This window comes from Epinephelus lanceolatus, chromosome 24 (genome assembly GCF_041903045.1).
Source record: "Epinephelus lanceolatus isolate andai-2023 chromosome 24, ASM4190304v1, whole genome shotgun sequence".
Classification (NCBI taxonomy): Eukaryota; Metazoa; Chordata; class Actinopteri; order Perciformes; family Serranidae; genus Epinephelus; species Epinephelus lanceolatus.
The window spans coordinates 1,098,090-1,114,987 of NC_135757.1; the positions used below are offsets into that span (position 1 = coordinate 1,098,090).

The 16,898-nt window shown below is 42.7% G+C and overlaps 1 protein-coding gene across 9 annotated transcripts; it reads right to left on the reverse strand.

The window, feature by feature from the left end:
* Window positions 1–375: 375 nt before the first annotated feature.
* Window positions 376–16,562, reverse strand: LOC117249946 (NLR family CARD domain-containing protein 3-like). 9 transcript variants are annotated; one of them, XM_078165722.1, is made up of 12 exons: window positions 16,528–16,562; window positions 13,094–13,240; window positions 11,076–11,210; window positions 9,946–10,035; window positions 7,429–7,524; window positions 6,500–6,578; window positions 6,128–6,356; window positions 4,162–5,965; window positions 3,611–3,784; window positions 3,039–3,212; window positions 2,710–2,756; window positions 376–1,249 (listed from the first exon to the last, which is right to left on the reverse strand). In XM_078165722.1, exons 1-12 carry the CDS (start codon window positions 16,545–16,547, stop codon window positions 696–698), a joined length of 3,549 nt encoding a protein of 1,182 aa, XP_078021848.1. In that variant the 5' UTR covers window positions 16,548–16,562; the 3' UTR covers window positions 376–695. The 9 variants fall into 9 exon arrangements, with proteins under 9 accessions (XP_078021848.1, XP_078021847.1, XP_078021851.1 ...); XM_078165721.1 differs by having other exon boundaries at window positions 9,946–10,047; XM_078165725.1 differs by lacking the exon at window positions 16,528–16,562 and adding an exon at window positions 11,317–11,431 and having other exon boundaries at window positions 9,946–10,047.
* Between the last annotated feature and the right edge of the window lie 336 nt (window positions 16,563–16,898).

Consider the following 16,898-nt stretch of genomic DNA (forward strand, 5'->3'; position numbering starts at 1 on the left):
GGTGGAAAAACTTTTAAACTAAAAAAGTTTGCCATGAAATATTAAAAATAAGGAGCAGATAAATGGAGGAATCTGTGAGGTCAGTAGGGCCAGGAGAGGAGGAATTGAAATGTAAAACAAAGGAAACAAAACACACAACTCAGAGGTATGTGGTGAGAGGAGATGTGCCCACAGACTGGCTGTATGAATTTTTTAATGTAAATTTATGTATATATGTTGTATGTGTGCAGTGTGAAGGAGCTACAGCCCACATTTCATTGTGCTGTAAAACAACAAATAAATGAAGCTGGTCACCTTGTTTTATCAGACTCAGTAGAAAAAGTAGAGTCAGTCTGAAGTTTGTAAAGTTTGACATCAGTGAGACACAACAAACAATGATGAGTCAGCAGTATAAAGTCTTTATTCACACACAGTCAGGGACAATGTGTTCAGAAGTTCAGTGTCATAAACAATGATTGATTTGATCATCCATCATGTACATGTTGCCTTTACAGATACGTCGGGGCTGCAGACAGCAAACATGGACACAGAGAGAGACAGAGAGGGGTGGGACATAAAGCAAAGGTCCCCCACCAGAATCTAACCAGGGACACATGGTGGGACAGAACTAACATCAGCTGTGTGACATCCTGTACACACTCAACTGATGTGTTCAGCAGTGAGAAGGTTTCTCTAACAGGAGGAGACTCTCACTCCTACAGAGAACACAGAACCACTGAGGAACCAGGCCAGAAGAACCCAAACCCAGGATAAAGAGGTTCAGTGAATGTGGTGTTGAAGGTGCGGAGGTGGATCAGTGTGTCAGAGGAGACTCTGAAGAAGGACAGAGTGCCAGCAGGACAGTCCACATACACTGCTACTCTACCAGAGGAGGAGGAGGAGGAGGAGGAGGAGGAGGAGGAGGAGGAGAGTTCTATTCTCCTGTTATTATGCCTGACAGAGTAACCACCAGCAGAGCACTCCAGACTCCAGGACTGATGATTCCTTCCAAACACACAGTCATCACTGTCTCCTCTCCTGCTGATTCCTCTGTAACTCACTGAAATATCAACCCCTCCTCTCCACTCGACCTCCCAGTAACAGCGACCAGTCAGACCAGTTCTACACAGCAGCTGCCTCCACCTGTCAAATCTGTCTGGATGATCAGGATATGACTGATCCTCCTCCAAACGTGTCACCTTCCTGTTGTTGTCAGACAGTTTGAGGTTTTTGTTTATTGTGTTTGTGTCGATGGTGAGTTCACAGGAATCTGATGGAGAGAAGAAGACACAATACAGCTGCAGTTATTCATCTATCATTTGTTCAATGATCACTTCCTCCAGGAGGTTGTGATTGCAAAAATTAACTCAAATTCATCCAACCAGGATGGAGCTGCATGCAGGGTATTGATTCTGTATCTCTGTTATCATGAGACTCCTGCTTTTTAAAGATATTTGTTGGGGCTTTATTGCATATATTTGATAGAGTTGTAGTTGTAGTTACAGTTGTAGCATGAAAGGGAAGAGAATAGCATGCAGCAAAGGTTCAAGGGTTGGAATCAAACCCGCGGCTGCTGTGGCAAGGACACAGTCTCTGTACATGGGGCATCTGCTCTACCAGGTGAGCTAGTGGGCACCCTGAATATGAAGTTTTTGATGAATGCATCGCTGTTGTCTATTGTGTTGTCAGGGATGTAAGAAAAGATTAGATTATCACGCATGCTTCATGTTTGAATGTCAAAAGTTTCTTTCAATATTTTGTTTTCTTTTTGATTTATGTCCTTCTGAGAAGTGAGCAGTTAGACTGAGGTGCAGAGGTTGATGTTTTCTCTCTGGAAATTAAATGGTGAGTAAATCTGAGACTCAATTTCAGGTCTTTGATGCTGTGAACATCCTTTTTTTTTGTCACTGCTATATACTGTCCCTAATATTGGTGGTGTGTGGGTCATTGGTGTCAGTGGATTAATGCTATCTTTTCCTTTTGGCCGGTTTGGGAGTCAGGTGGTCCAGGTTATTGATTTCTCCCTCCATTGTGAACTGGTGGTAACAGTGATCGATGAATCTTTTTTAAGTTCTCCACACTAAATCGCATATGATATCGTGCTGTGTTGGCTGGGTGTGATGCAGTCAGGATGTTTTTTTTCATATTTGCACATTATATATTATTTGCATAATATATATGCATATTATATTTTGGCACAAAAGTAGAAGAAGTGTTGAATCCGATCTAGCAGCAGGGCACTGCCATGTTGAATGATGATTTCACCACCATAGTCTCGTGATCTCAGCACATCTCAATCCTCCTCAGCCTCCTATCTTTAATCAAGAGCCTGGTTTGTGCAACAATCTTATCTTAATTAAAGACAGGAACAAAAATCCACAGATGTCTGGTAACAAATGTTCTCGTATTAAAGTGAAACACTTCACTAAAATATGTTTCTGAAAACATTTGAGGTGAGAAATAGGCAACACAGTCACTGAATCTTGGTTCATATTTGATCAGCACTGATTAGATTTAACATTTGATCGGAGTTTGACAGAGAGAGGGGGTGGCTCTCTTTCTCTCCACTTCTATACTCGTTTTGTCCATGACATTTCAGGCCACATCAATCCCAAAAAAAGGCCACCAGATCCTGGAGGAACTGATATATTGACACTCAGAAATTTGAATGAGTGATGTCCCAGTTTGAAGATGTTTTGCTTTCATGAATCAAATTAAAAACACACTTACACTTCCTCACACCTGGTCTCAACCATCGGACTCCACCAGGCTCCACCCTGAAAGAAGGAGGGGGGTCAGAGCAGCACTTCCTCTTTCAGCATGCACACATGGACATTACATCACTCTCATACACATATTGTTATACACTGATAAAGGAACAGTCCACAAGGTTGATAACACACTTGAATGTAGCGTCTGAGTTCCTTTAACATGCAGAGATCTGTCCAAACTGCATCAATTATTACCAACAGGCAATTATCATTTTTGTTCCTGGAGATGTTCTCCTTGGAGACCTCCTACACAAATATCTCCTTTTTATGTTCCACCAGTGTTCATACCTGAGAGTGTCCAGTCTCCAGTGTGGATCCTTCAGTCCAGCAGACAGCAGCTTCACCCCTGAGTCTCCTGGATGATTGTAGCTCAGGTCCAGCTCTCTCAGATGGGAGGGGTTGGAGCTCAGAGCTGAGGTCAGAGAAGCACAGCCTTCCTCTGTGATCAGACAGCCTGACAGACTGCAAACACACAAAACAACACACATGGCAGATCATCTGAGGGTCCTGCTGTGTCACTCAAACACAAGAAGAAACTGTCTCCAAATCAATAACTGATCAATACAATGACTGAATCAGAGAGTTAACTGTAACCATGTCATTGTGATCTGAATGTTAAAGAGTCTACAGTCATGCTAGCAGCTCTGTGAGGGTGTATTAGTTCACTGGGTGTTTTGAGCTACATGATAACATAAGCATGCTAGGATTCTCACAGTGGCAACTCTATCACATTTATTTATTTTATTTATTTATTTGTTTATTTATCAGGGACAATGCATATTAATGAACAGTGAACTGTAAATATATTTAAGTTTAGAATTCATTCATTCAAGCTCTTTAATGGGTTAATGAATCCTGACCTGAGAGTTTCCAGAGCACAGTGTGGACTCTGCAGTCCAACAGAAAGAAGCTTCACTCCTGAATCCTGCAGGTTGTTGTTACTCAGGTCCAGGTGTCTCAGACTGGAGGACTGGGAGCTGAGAACTGAGGACAGAGCTTCACAGCTTCTCTCTGAGAGGTTACAGCCACTCAGTCTGGAGAGGAAATAATGAACAACAAGACAAATGATATTTGTGTTGAAATGTTGAGTGTGGACTTGTGGTGACACAGTTTATATGATCTCTTCCCAGTACAGGTTAAAATCATTGCTGTTTTACTCTAAACATGTTGGAGACGTGACAACTAACCATGACTGAAGGACAAATAAACAGACATCCAGTAATCAAAGTCACAAAAAACATAAATGAGTTTCTTGATCTTTACAACGCTGAGGATTGAGGACAGAGCTTCACAGCTTCTCTCTGACAGGTTACACAAACTCAGTCTGAAGAGACAACAGTAAGGAAACAAGTTATTTTTCCTCCTGTTGAAAGACAGCAGCAGTATTTATTGATGAATAAATCCCACTTACAGAGCTTTGTTGGAGGCTTTGACCACTGGCAGCAGCCTCAGAAGAGCCTCCTCTGAAGCAGAGTATTTCTTCAGGTCAAACACGTCCAGATCTTCTTCTGATGACAGTAAGATGAAGACCAGAGCTGACCACTGAGCAGGAGACAGTTTATCTGTGGAGAGACTTCCTGAACTCAGGGACTGTTGGATCTCCTCCACTAGAGAACGATCATTCAGTTCATTCAGACAGTGGAACAGGTTGATGCTTCTCTCTGCAGACAGATCCTGGTTGATCTTCTTCTTGATGTACTGGACTGTTTCCTGATTGTTTTTTGAGCCACTTCCTGTCTGTCTCAGCAGGCCTCGTAGGTGTTTCTGATTGGTCTGCAGTGAGAGACCCAGGAGGAAGCGGAGGAACAAGTCCAGGTGTCCATTTGGACTCTGTAAGGCCTTGTCCACAGCACTCTGGTGGAGATGTATGAGTTTAGATTTGTCTCTGAAGACTTTAGACAGCTGGGATGTTGTTTGTTGTTCTGCCATCAGATTGACTCCAGAGTTGATGAACTTTCGATGGACATGAAGAGCAGCCAGAAACTCCTGAACACTCAGATGGACGAAGCAGAACACCTTGTCCTGGTACAGTCCTCTCTCCTCTTTAAAGATCTGTGTGAACACTCCTGAGTACACTGAGGCTGCTCTGATATCGATGCCACACTCTGTCAGGTCTGATTCATAGAAGATCAGGTTGCCTTTCTGCAGCTGATCAAAAGCCAGTTTTCCCAGAGACTCAATCATCTTCCTGCTCTCTGGACTCCAGTGATGATCTGTCTCAGCTCCTCCATCATACTTCATGTTCTTCACTTTGGTCTGAACCACCAGGAAGTGGATGTACATCTCAGTCAGGGTCTTGGGCAGCTCTCCTTCCTCTCTGGTCTTCATCACATCCTCCAGAACTGTAGCAGTGATCCAGCAGAAGACTGGGATGTGGCACATGATGTGGAGGCTTCGTGATGTCTTGATGTGGGAGATGATTCTGCTGGCCTGCTCCTCATCTCTGAATCTCTTCCTGAAGTACTCCTCCTTCTGTGGGTCAGTGAACCCTCTGACCTCTGTCACCATGTCAACACAGTCAGGAGGGATCTGATTGGCTGCTGCAGGTCGTGTGGTTATCCAGAGGCGAGCAGAGGGAAGCAGTTTCCCCCTGATGAGGTTTGTCAGCAGCACATCCACTGAGGTGGACTCTGTAACATCAGTCAGGATCTCATTGTTGTGGAAGTCCAGAGGAAGTCGACACTCATCCAGACCGTCAAAGATGAACACAACCTGGAACTCTTCAAACCTGCAGATTCCTGCTTCTTTGGTTTCTGTAAAGAAGTGATGAACAAGTTCCACCAAGCTGTACTTTTTCTCTTTCAGCACATTCAGCTCTCTGAAAGTGAATGGAAATGTCAACTGTATGTCCTGGTTGGCTTTGTCTTCAGCCCAGTCCAGAGTGAACTTCTGTGTTAAGACTGTTTTCCCAATGCCAGCCACTCCCTTTGTCATCACTGTTCTGATTGGTTCATCTCTTCCAGGTGAGGCTTTAAAGACGTCTTCTTGTCTGATGGTTGTTTCTGGTCTGTCTGGTTTCCTGGATGCTGTTTCAATCTGTCTGACCTCATGTTCATCATTGACCTCTGCAGTCCCTCCCTCTGTGATGTAGAGCTCTGTGTAGATCTGATTCAGAAGGGTTGGGTTTCCTGCTTTAGCGATCCCCTCAAACACACACTGGAACTTCTTCTGCAGGTTAGATTTGAGTTTACGTCGACACGCTGCAGCAACAGTTCCTGAATAAACAAACAACAAATGATATCAGTGAGTGGATCCTACAGAAAATCAGAGAATTGAAACATTGAAGTGTGTCTGCAGAATTTGTAAATGTAAACTCCTCCCATGTTTCCTCCATTTCCTCTTTCCATCCTGTTCAGTCTTTATAGAAATCGTCTTACTGCTCTGCAGACAGTCAGCCAGCTCCTCCTGCTTCATTCTCCTCAGGAAGTGCAGTGTGATCTTCACAAATGCCTCTCTGCTGCTCCTCCTCTGCTCTTCATCCTCACCCTCCAACACCTCCTCATCCTCCCTCTGACTCTCGAAGCATTCTGGGTAATGTGAACTCAGAACCTTCTGGATCTTCTTCAGCTCGTTCTTCACAAAAGTGAGGATGTTCTCCTCCAGCAGCTGGAACAGAATATTATATGAATGACACAATCAAACATCAGATCCATGTTGGACACACTGACAATCCACTGGTGTAAAAAGTGCAGCATGGAGATGATTGTGAACAGAATAGATGTCAAAGTAGTTGTTGTACATGTACAGACCATAAATATGGAGTCCAGGTGTGTTTGATGCTGCTGGGCAGACTGACCACTGGGAACCTCTGAGCTCTCCTGGTCCACTCTGTGGAGGAACCATCAACAATCAGCTCACATTATGTCTGTCCACACAGAGACACTGTCCACACAGAGACACTGTCCACACAGAGACAGACACTGTCCACACAGAGACACTGTCCACACAGAGACAAACACTGTCCACACAGAGACAGACACTGTCCACGCAGAGACAAACACTGTCCACACAGAGACACACACTGTCCACACAGAGACACTGTCCACACAGAGACAAACACTGTCCACACAGAGACAGACACTGTCCACACAGAGACAGACACTGTCCACACAGAGACACTGTCCACACAGAGACAAACACTGTCCACACAGAGACAGACACTGTCCACACAGAGACACACACTGTCCACACAGAGACACACACTGTCCACACAGAGACACACACTGTCCACACAGAGACAGACACTGTCCACACAGAGACACTGTCCACACAGAGACAGACACAAGGTCAATCATCATTCAGCTCATGTTTTATAAGAACACTGAATCAGATCATTCCCTCTGATAACCAAGTGTTGTTAGTACAGCTGATCCCACTGAGAATCCACCGTCTGGTCTGCGGCTCTCTGCAGCTTTTAGGTCATCGACTCCAGTTCAAACTCCTTCTCATCACATTGAAAATTCTCAGTGTCAGCACAGCAGAGATTGGGGAGTGATGATCCACTCCCTCCTCAGGGATCTTTGACTCTGAGTCTACAGTTACTGCTCAGTACTGCCAGGTAACAAACAGCCAACTTACTGCTTCTACAAAACAACCTCACACTCTGAGACAAAAGCTCTCACCTTCTCAGGTTTGTGACACAATAGTAGTTAAAACATCAATGTTACATTCAGCTTACTGTTGTCCAGCTTTAAACGTAATAGGACGAAACATTGACCGGTCACTTTTGAAGGAAACACAACTGGGTGCAGGTGAGTCTGGTCTCTGATGGATCCTGAAGAACAAACAAACAAAGAGGAGTTTTTTACCTTCCAGCCACAGCAGCTTCTGGAGAAACTACCAGCTATCAACAAGAAAAGTTCAGTCAAGTTCAGGTGAAACGGATCATAATGTGAATTCAGAATAAGTGCAGAGTTGATATGTAGATATCGTAGGCTCTGACACCGTCACTCCCTATAAGGACACATCAGGATCAGCACAGCAGAAACTGGGGAGTGATGATACAGGTCTACAGGCATAGACCGCGGAACCGGGGGCCCAGGGGGGCCATGGCCCGGGTAACTTTTGTACTCTGACATAGAGGGCTGCATTGGGATTGGGTCCCGCCGGGTCCCGCCGGGTCCCGCGGGTCCCCATTAAACAGTAGAAGGAGAAGAAGAAGAAGAAGAAGAAGATGTAGCCTAGCAACAGGATGTCAACACAAAAAATTACTGTCAAAGACCAGTTCTATACATTTACCAATTTTAAAATGGGAAAAAGAGCTGGGTGTATCATCGGACCCTGACTTCTGGACTCAGATATGCAAAAATACATTCAAGATGACAAGACACACTAATATACAACTTATCGAATTTAAAGTACTCCACAGAACACACATCACCCAACAAAAGATGAATAGAATGGGCTTTAGTCAGTCTGACACATGCACTCAGTGTACTCAGAACACTGCAGACACCTACTTTCATGCACTCTGGTTATGTTCACCCGTCCAGCACTTCTGGTCTACAGTCACCCAAAAACTCTCCTCCATTTTGGACTGCAGGATCCCATTATCTCCCAACCTGTGCTTAATTGGTGACCTGATGACAATTGACCTCCCAAACAGCCACTGCAGCTCTCTTCTTGTAGCTCTCGCCATCGCCAAGAAAACAGTCCTAGTCAACTGGAAAGATAAACAGACCCTCAACATCAACCACTGGCTGAATCTCCTTGTAGAACATATTTCGCTGGAGAAAATATCTGCTGGCCACAGAAACCAATTAACATACTTTACAGAAAAATGGTCACCATTTATTCACTCACTCATTTATTCATAAATGGACGAATATGCCCTGACCCAGCGTTCATACCAATTTGCCGCTTGCTCCACCTGTCTGTCTGTCTATCTGTCTGTCTGTCAGCTCCATCTGTCATGAGACAAACATGAAAGAAGACGTGCAGTTTATTGTGTTTCACCGGTGACGAGCTGTCATTACGCGCGACTATTACGCACGTCTGCGCGCTCTTTATAACTCACTGTGTGAACCTATGTTGCATAATAAAGATTTGTCCCCTCGTAATTTTTAACTGCCCCCTAAGTAACTTCATCCTGGCGCCGGGCTTGCCTTAACCTCAATCACTGCTATATAAAGGTAGAAAAATAAATAAATACAGAGAAGGAGAATAGAATATGAAACAGCCTTTATTTCATTAAAAACTAAATGAAAACAACGAAATAGGAGCACTATTCCTGACCAGTGCGTCAAAAGACATGCAGGCCAGGGAAATGAAACAAACAACCCCATGAATGTCTTTATTAATAGCCTATAAAATGATGTGTTTTCTCCTGCGGGACGGGAGAAGACACAAAATCAATGCATCTCTATTATTGTGCAACATAAATTCTCAGAGTTTTGCGGTTGGGGGCGGTAATGTTCAGAAATTCAGCGTTCTGGTTACTTTTCAGTAACTGCGCAGCTGCGCTTGTTTTGTTGTTGGGTGTGTGTGTGTGTGTGTTTGTGTGTGTGTGCGCGGCTCTGCACATCAGTCTGATATGAGTGCTGACTTGTGATGATAATGAATATGATGTTGATTTAGATTCAAGGCAGCAAGATGAGTTTTGGTTGTGGTTGTGGACTGGATGTACTTTGTTGTTTGCTATAGTTTCATCTGTGCGTTTATGTGTAAATAGGCTTGGCCTGTTGGGTGTGTTAGAGTGGGATCAGAGGGGTTAATCTGAGCAAGAATGTGTTCGTGTTCATGCGTGTACTGTAGATGTGACTGTGTGGTGTCGGAATAAAAAAAGTGCTCCGCAACGTTATTTAATACATCAGTAATATTGTCTGTTTCAATGCATATGCCCCCCACCCCCTCCGCGTGACTTGAAATTATGCCCCCCCCCCCCGGTTCAGATGCGTTCTGCGGTCCATGTCTACAGGCAGCCTCCAGGTGGAGCTGCAACACACTGAAGGAACAAATCTATTGTTCAAAAACTTTCTCCAGTTTGGTGCTGTCAGATACAGAACTCTACAGAGCCCAGGAGGGGACATGGACAAAAGTTTTTATAAAGTATGCAAGTTTTATGAGTCACACATACACTTTAGTAAAGCTTTACATTACTGTTCAGGAAGAGTCAGCTCAAAATGTATTGTGACACATTCATAATTTCAAAACTACATCTATGATGTAATAAACATTAATGTCATATTCAGCTTACTGTTGTTCACGTCCATTTTTAAACACAAGAGGCTGATGCTTTGACCGGTCACTCTTGAAGGACACACAGCTGGGTGCAGGTGAGTCTGGTCTGGAAGACAAACCACCAAAGAAGAATGTTTTTATCCTCCAGCCACAGTAGAGAAAGAGCATGAGGGTTTGATAGTCAGCGGTGAGTGACATAGGTAACAGCAGAAAGAGTAAAGGAGAAATGGCAGGGAAAAACAACTCAGTATTTGAGGGATTTTCCAAAAGAGGAACGGTAAGAGTAGTACAATTTATCATACTGCTGAGATCACTGGACTCTTGAGTTGATTTGTTAATCTGTGTGTTCTGGAGAAACTACCAGCTATCAACAAGAAATGTATTTCAATCAGTGCGTTCAGACTTGATGCGTCAAACACCTTTTGTACAAGAGGAGTTAAAAATGAACTTTTCAGTCTTCAGTCACCAGCAGCAAGAAGTTTAATAAACTAAACAATAAAAGGTCTTCACACTGAATTACTGCAGTCTGTGTATCACTGGTTCATTTTCTGTAAAAGACTGAACAAAGTCAGGGCTAAACAAATCAACAGATGACGGACCAAACCACGGCTAGAAAAAGGTGAATATTGGGTCGAACCAGGACTAAAACTCAGCATATGAACTCTTGAGTAATGTCCAACATCATGTTTTGTGAGGTCACAGTGACCTTTGACCACCAAATTCTAATCAGGTCATCTTTGAGTCCAAGTGGACGTTTGTGCCAAATCTGAAGAAATTCCCTGACAGTGTTTCTGTGATGTCATGTTCACGGGAATGAGACGTACAGACGGAAGGACAACCCAGAGACGTGATGTCTCCGGCCACAGCTGTTGACGGAGTGGAGGCATTAAAAACAGAGAATATTGGATCAAACACCAGAGAAGAAGAAGAAGAAGAAGAAGAAGAAGAAGAAGAAGAAGAAGAAGAAGAAGAAGAAGAAGAAGAAGAAGAAGAAGAAGAAGAAGAAGAAGAAGAAGAAGAAGAAGAAGAAGAAGAAGAAGAAGAAGAGCGATGCTAAAAATAAACATACCGTTTCAAAAGAACTTCTCTGGATAAATAACAGTGAAAACATGAATCAGTAAAATTATAATGTTATTAAGAGCTCACCTCTCTGCAGCAGAGGGCTGATGGACTTTAAAATTAATGAGTCGACCATTTGACCAGTCGCTCTTTAAGGACACACAGCTGGGCTCAGGTCCAGGTCCAGGTCCAGGTCCAGCAGAGTCTGGTCTCTGATGGATCCTGATGGACACATGAATTCATTATGAACACAACACACACAGAGAGGTTTGAGTGCTGAGCTGTGACATGGAGAAGAGTCATGGACAGTTAGAGATCCTCATCTCACCTCTGAGCTTTGGTCTGGCTGTCATGTTCCCCACACAGAGTGGTTTTAGAGGGAGGGACTCCCTCCTCTCTGTCCTCACACCGATTCATGCTGCTCAACTCACACACACTTTCATCTGGAGAGGAAACACACATCATTCATCTGCACATCAACTCAAATCCTCCTTTACATCATTTCTCCTGTCAAAAGATCAGCTGCTGTTATTTTCTCTTTCATATCAGTGTCAGCTGAATGCAGTCAGACAGCAGCTGCTCTACTTCTACTATCACTCCACTAGATGGAGTCATCCAGCTGCAGCCCAGCACACACATGATACACATATTTGTAGATTCAGTGTGAGCTGTACTTTAAGATCATCATCAACCTGCCTGTTTTCTTCAGTATGACTTGTGTGTTCTTCTCAGACAAGGACATTTAAACTTAGTGATAGTTTTGTAACTCTGACGTGCTCTCATCTAACATCAGCCCCCAGCAGTGCAGCACTACTGAAACTGGGACAGTTTGATGACACATGATAGACTTATAAATACACTAACACAGTGTCCAAGACATCATCTGTGTAGTTTGAGAAATTTGTAAAGATGACTCCCAAAAGTCGAGTGCCAGATATGTCAAAGAAAACTGGCTCATCACAAATCTACAACCAGTCTGGCAAATCCTCCTGAAACCTTTGAGTGACAGCTTGATCTCAAAGTTTTCTTTTTACATTGAAAAAAACCTGCAGGCTGACAAGTGACAAGTTTTCACAATATTTTAGGTGCATCGACTGATGTCCTGTTTCTCTGTGTCTCAGTGTTTCTGGATGTTGAGCTTGAAGCAGTTCAGTGTATTTGATGAAGCTGATGTACTTGCAGTTTGCGGGGTTGTATCCACAGGGTTAAATGCTCCCACTGTAAGTCTCTTTGGATAAATGTGTCAGCTAAATAAATGCTGTGGAACAGATTTCAAACAACAGTGAGGAAGCTAAAAATCATGCAGGATGGTTCACAGAGAACAAGGTACTTATAATTGATTTTAGGATGAAGACACACAGCCCTGTCTACATCAGTGGAGCTGAGGTGGAGCAGGTGAACAGTTTTAGCTTCCTGTCAATCAGCGTCACAGAGAACCTGTCATGGTCATCACACATCTCTACCTGGTTAAGGGAAACTACAATGTGAAGTTCTTGTTCTCTTCTACAGAGCAGCAATAGATGAATCCTGACTGGGACCATTACAAACTGGTGTGAGATGTACACGGCCCAGGACAGGAGAGCTCTGCAGCAGGCCATTTAAACCACCCAGAACATATCTGCTACATATCTACTGAACATCAGTGATATCTGTGAGACTGTTTTATATAACAGCAATCCTGTTGCATACTGGCAGTAACGCTGAACCTTGAACCTTGAGAAGGAACCCAAAGTCCACAGAGGTTATTAAAATGTCCAGTAAAAGATTAATCTTGATATCAGAGCCAGCTGTAAATGGTGACTGCATTTCATTGTGCAATCCTGTTGTACACTAAAGCTAAACCTTGAAGTTTTAAAGGTTCCAGAGGAAATATTAGTGTGATGTTGTGTGTGACTTTACACTGATTTGTTTTCTGATGGCTGAAGAAAGAAAAAGAACATCAGCTGTTCACCATATAAATCAATAATCCAACAACACGACTTGTCTTCAAACTTTCTCCTGAAATAAGAAGTGAACGACGACTACAAACATCACAGAGCAAGAAACAAACCCTAAAGAGACTAAAGACAAACTTGTTGTTAAAGTATCAAACAAAGTCAACTTACAGCTTCTTCAAACAGTCCAAAGTGTTGAAGACGAAGAGAGAAAAGGCTCCAACACAGGTGAGCTGGTACCTGGAGTGAGTCATGAAGCAGGACAGGCAGGAAGGGCAGGAACAGGAGCAGACTTTCACAATAAGACGCTGTTGAGATCTACAGTGTGACAGAGTATTTCAGTGACATATGGCTCTAGACATACAGCACATGTTGCAGTACTTCATACCACATATTTATTTTCAAGGTGACTCAACAATATTTCATCCATGTGATGCAGCAGAGTTTGGACACATCCTGTCTTCTTTCAGTGTTTAGTCAGACACTAGTTGCCTCTATAAGGAATCACAACTTTCCACTCTGGCTGACTCCTTTTTCCACTCACTTGTTTAAAGCTCATTTTCCTCTTTAGATGAATGACATGTGTTTTGTTACTCAAGTGAGGTGAAGCTTTAAGACCTGAAGGTGGAGCTGATAAAACCCCTCCTATTACTGCCAGCACTGCTTCACATGTGGACATGACTCATATATGGAACAAAGAACACACACACCAGGACACTTTTTAGGCTTGATTTGATGTTATTGGTCCAACAGCATAGCATTAGACAGAGAAAAGTCCAACTCAGAACTGAAATGAGTTTTAAACAGATTTTATTGATTCTGTACATGTTCATGTTTTAGAAATAATTAATTTATGATCATTTCTAAATAAATGTATTTATTACTTAATGTAAATATCTGTACATCATCATGGTGGTTCATCAGACTCAGTAGAAGAAGAAGAATTAGTCTGAAGTTTGTAAAGTTTCACATCATTGAGAGTAAGTGGCATTTATCAGTGATAAATTTGTTGCGGCTGAAAGCTCTAGATCCCATGGTGGTCAGGTGGGCTTGAGGGACAGTGAGGTGGATGGTAGAGAAAGACCTGAGAGTGCGGGTGGGGTTGTGGATGTGCAAGAGCTCAGAGAGGTACAGAGGAGCTTGGTTGTGGATGGCCTTAAAGGTGAGGAGTAAGATCTTGAAGTCAATGTGATATTTAACAGGGTGTCTGTGAAGCTGCTGGAGGACGGGAGTGATGTGATTATTGGATGGGGTTCTGGTGATGATGTGAGCAGCAGAGTTCTGAAGCAGTTGAAGTTTTTGAATGGACTTCAGAAGGAGACCAAAAGGAGTGAGTTACAGTACTCTATTCAAGAAACCAGGGTGTGAACAAGAATGGCAGTACTGTGCGGTGTGAGGGACGGGCGAAGGCGATTAATATTGCACAGATAGAAGTAGGCAGACACACATACAGTAAAGGAGGACTGTTAAAAACAAAGGAGTGGTATTAAAAAGAAGTGTATTCATCAAATGTAATTTGTTTGAAACCAAGTGACGCTGAGACTATGGATGCTGTACCCCGACCCTTTTTACCTGTCCTGGATGAATAGGAAAAACTGTTCAAATGTTTGATAACCACTTTCATGTCTTCCTGAGAGAAGTCATTATGTCACCAGCAAGTGGAATGGCAAGCCCGTGGTTCAAGTCGGATACATGCACTCTCTGGGTGAAAAGCTCTTTAGGATGCTAAGTGATGATGATATTATTGCAGAGTTTGTGGACCAATATGGGCCTTGTGAGACGCATGACTTTGTTTGTAGTGTGCAGCAGCATAGTCAAAGACATTCAAAGACATACAAAAAGAAGGGAATGATCTGACATTTCCATTTCCCCAATACACCAAGTGATTACACTTCACATGAAGTGAGCTTTCCAGAGAACAAGCCACAATGAATGTTGAAGCCAATGACATGGCACATGCATGAAGAGAAAATGGTGCTGTTATTATATGGAGAAAAAGTTGGCCAGCAAAGACGAGCATGCCACAGAAGAGTATCATCATATAGAAAAAAAATGTGGCTATTAAAGAGAAGTATGCCACAAACTGTGATTATTGTAATAAAGTGAAAATAGAAAATGGAGAAAGGAATTATAAGAAATGTGAAGAAATGAAGGTCATGGACAATGTTGTCAGAATGTTCACGGAAGTCTTGCACAGGACATGAATACATTTTGTTATTGCCTCCTTTTTGGACATCAAGTCTTGCGTTCTTTATTCTCTCTCTCTCTCTCTCTCTCTCTCTCTCTCTCTCACTCTCTCACTCTCTCTCTCTCTCTCTCTCACTCTCTCTCACTCTCTCTCTCTCTCTCTCTCTCTCTCTCTCTCACTCTCTCACTCTCTCACTCTCTCTCACACACACACACACACACACACACACACACACACACACACACACACACACACACACACACACACACACACACACACACACACACACACACACGTTTCCTTGCCATACCTCAAGGTATAATGTGGATTTGCTATGCCTGCCACAGAAAATTTGTTTTTGGTACACTCCCTGCTCAGAGTGTTGCAGACAGTTTACATCTGGTAAGTATTCTACCAGAACTCAACATCTTAAACAGACTGGAACAGGATTTAATTGCAAGACAAGTTCCATTCATGAAGTAACTTGCTTTGCCAAAAGATGGACAAAATGGAGTGTTGGGCCAATTGTTTGTGTTCATCAAATTTTATACCTAACATACCTTCAGTTGACAAACCAGGATTCTCTTCAGAAAATTAAGAAATTTCATGATTACTCAAACTAATCCAAAGTACACCTAAATTTTGGCAGTGTAGTCATCTATTTGCTACGGTCGGACAACTTGGAATAACAACATGATTTTACTCCTTCTGCTGATCTGAGGAGGAAAGAAGTGATTGAGAGTCTCCTTAAAGCAGAAAGGTATGAACAGAGGTTTTGATAATTTGAACTCATCTCACAGATGTGGTCTCTTCAGGAGAAGTCATGATCCAACTGCTCATATGTTAGATTGACACTTCTATGTATTTCTAAGAAAAGTCAATATGTCACCAGATAAACCTTTTGACAGTGTAATTGATTATGTTACACCAGGTGGAATTTGAAGCCCATGGTTCACCTCATACCCATGCACTCTTCTGGGTTAAAGTTCACAAAAATGATAAGGAGGTTATTGCAGAGTGTGCATACTGATATGTGACTTGTGAATGCCACCTGATTGTGATGACTTGCATGACATTGTTTCACAGCAGCATAGTCAAAGGCATTCAAAGACATGGAAAAAGATGGGAACGAACTGACATTTCAATTTCCCCTATCCCCCTAGTGGCAGAGATTTAATTACACAGGTGAGCTTTCCAAAGATAAAGCCACAGTAAGTGTGGCACAAGAATGTAGAGAAAATTGTGCTTTTAATGTTGCACAGGAGGCATAATTTTGAGTCATGGATTATAGTTACACATTTTGGGATTAAGTATGAAATCTACTGCTGTAATCGCTACACTCACCTCTGATCAGCAGGGTGACCTCCATCTATGATGGCTAATGGACAACACACCTATGTGAGCATGAGACACATACCTGGCCCAGGTGTGTCTCATGCTGCTGATGACCCTCCAAACAGGTCTGCAGCCCTGGAGACAGAAAGCTCCACAGCAGCAAAAAGCACCAAGCACAGGAGCCGTCACAAAACACAAGAGAGACATAAAGACAGAGAAGACGCATTAGACAGAGAAAAGTCAAACTTGAGTTTTGAACAGATTTTACTGATTCTGTACATGTTCATGTTTTAGAAATACTTTGACTGTAACTACTGTAACTACATTTACATACTTTGTAACTACAATGACATACTTTGACTGTAACTACTGTAACTACATTTACATACTTTGACTGTAACTACATTTACATATGTTACAACCCAATAGGAGACTAGGGGTAAGTGAAGAACC

Bases quoted from the DNA above. Each gene is read 5' to 3' on its own strand.
- LOC117249946 (XM_078165721.1), bottom strand. From the start codon at position 16,547: ATGAGACACACCTGGGCCAG. The intron at 3,213-3,610 runs GTCAGGATTCAT...GTGTGTTTGCAG, and splicing joins TGTGCTCTGGAAACTCTCAG to TCTGTCAGGCTGTCTGATCA. The intron at 1,250-2,709 runs GTAAGTGTGTTT...TCTCTCCATCAG, and splicing joins GAGACCAGGTGTGAGGAAGT to ATTCCTGTGAACTCACCATC.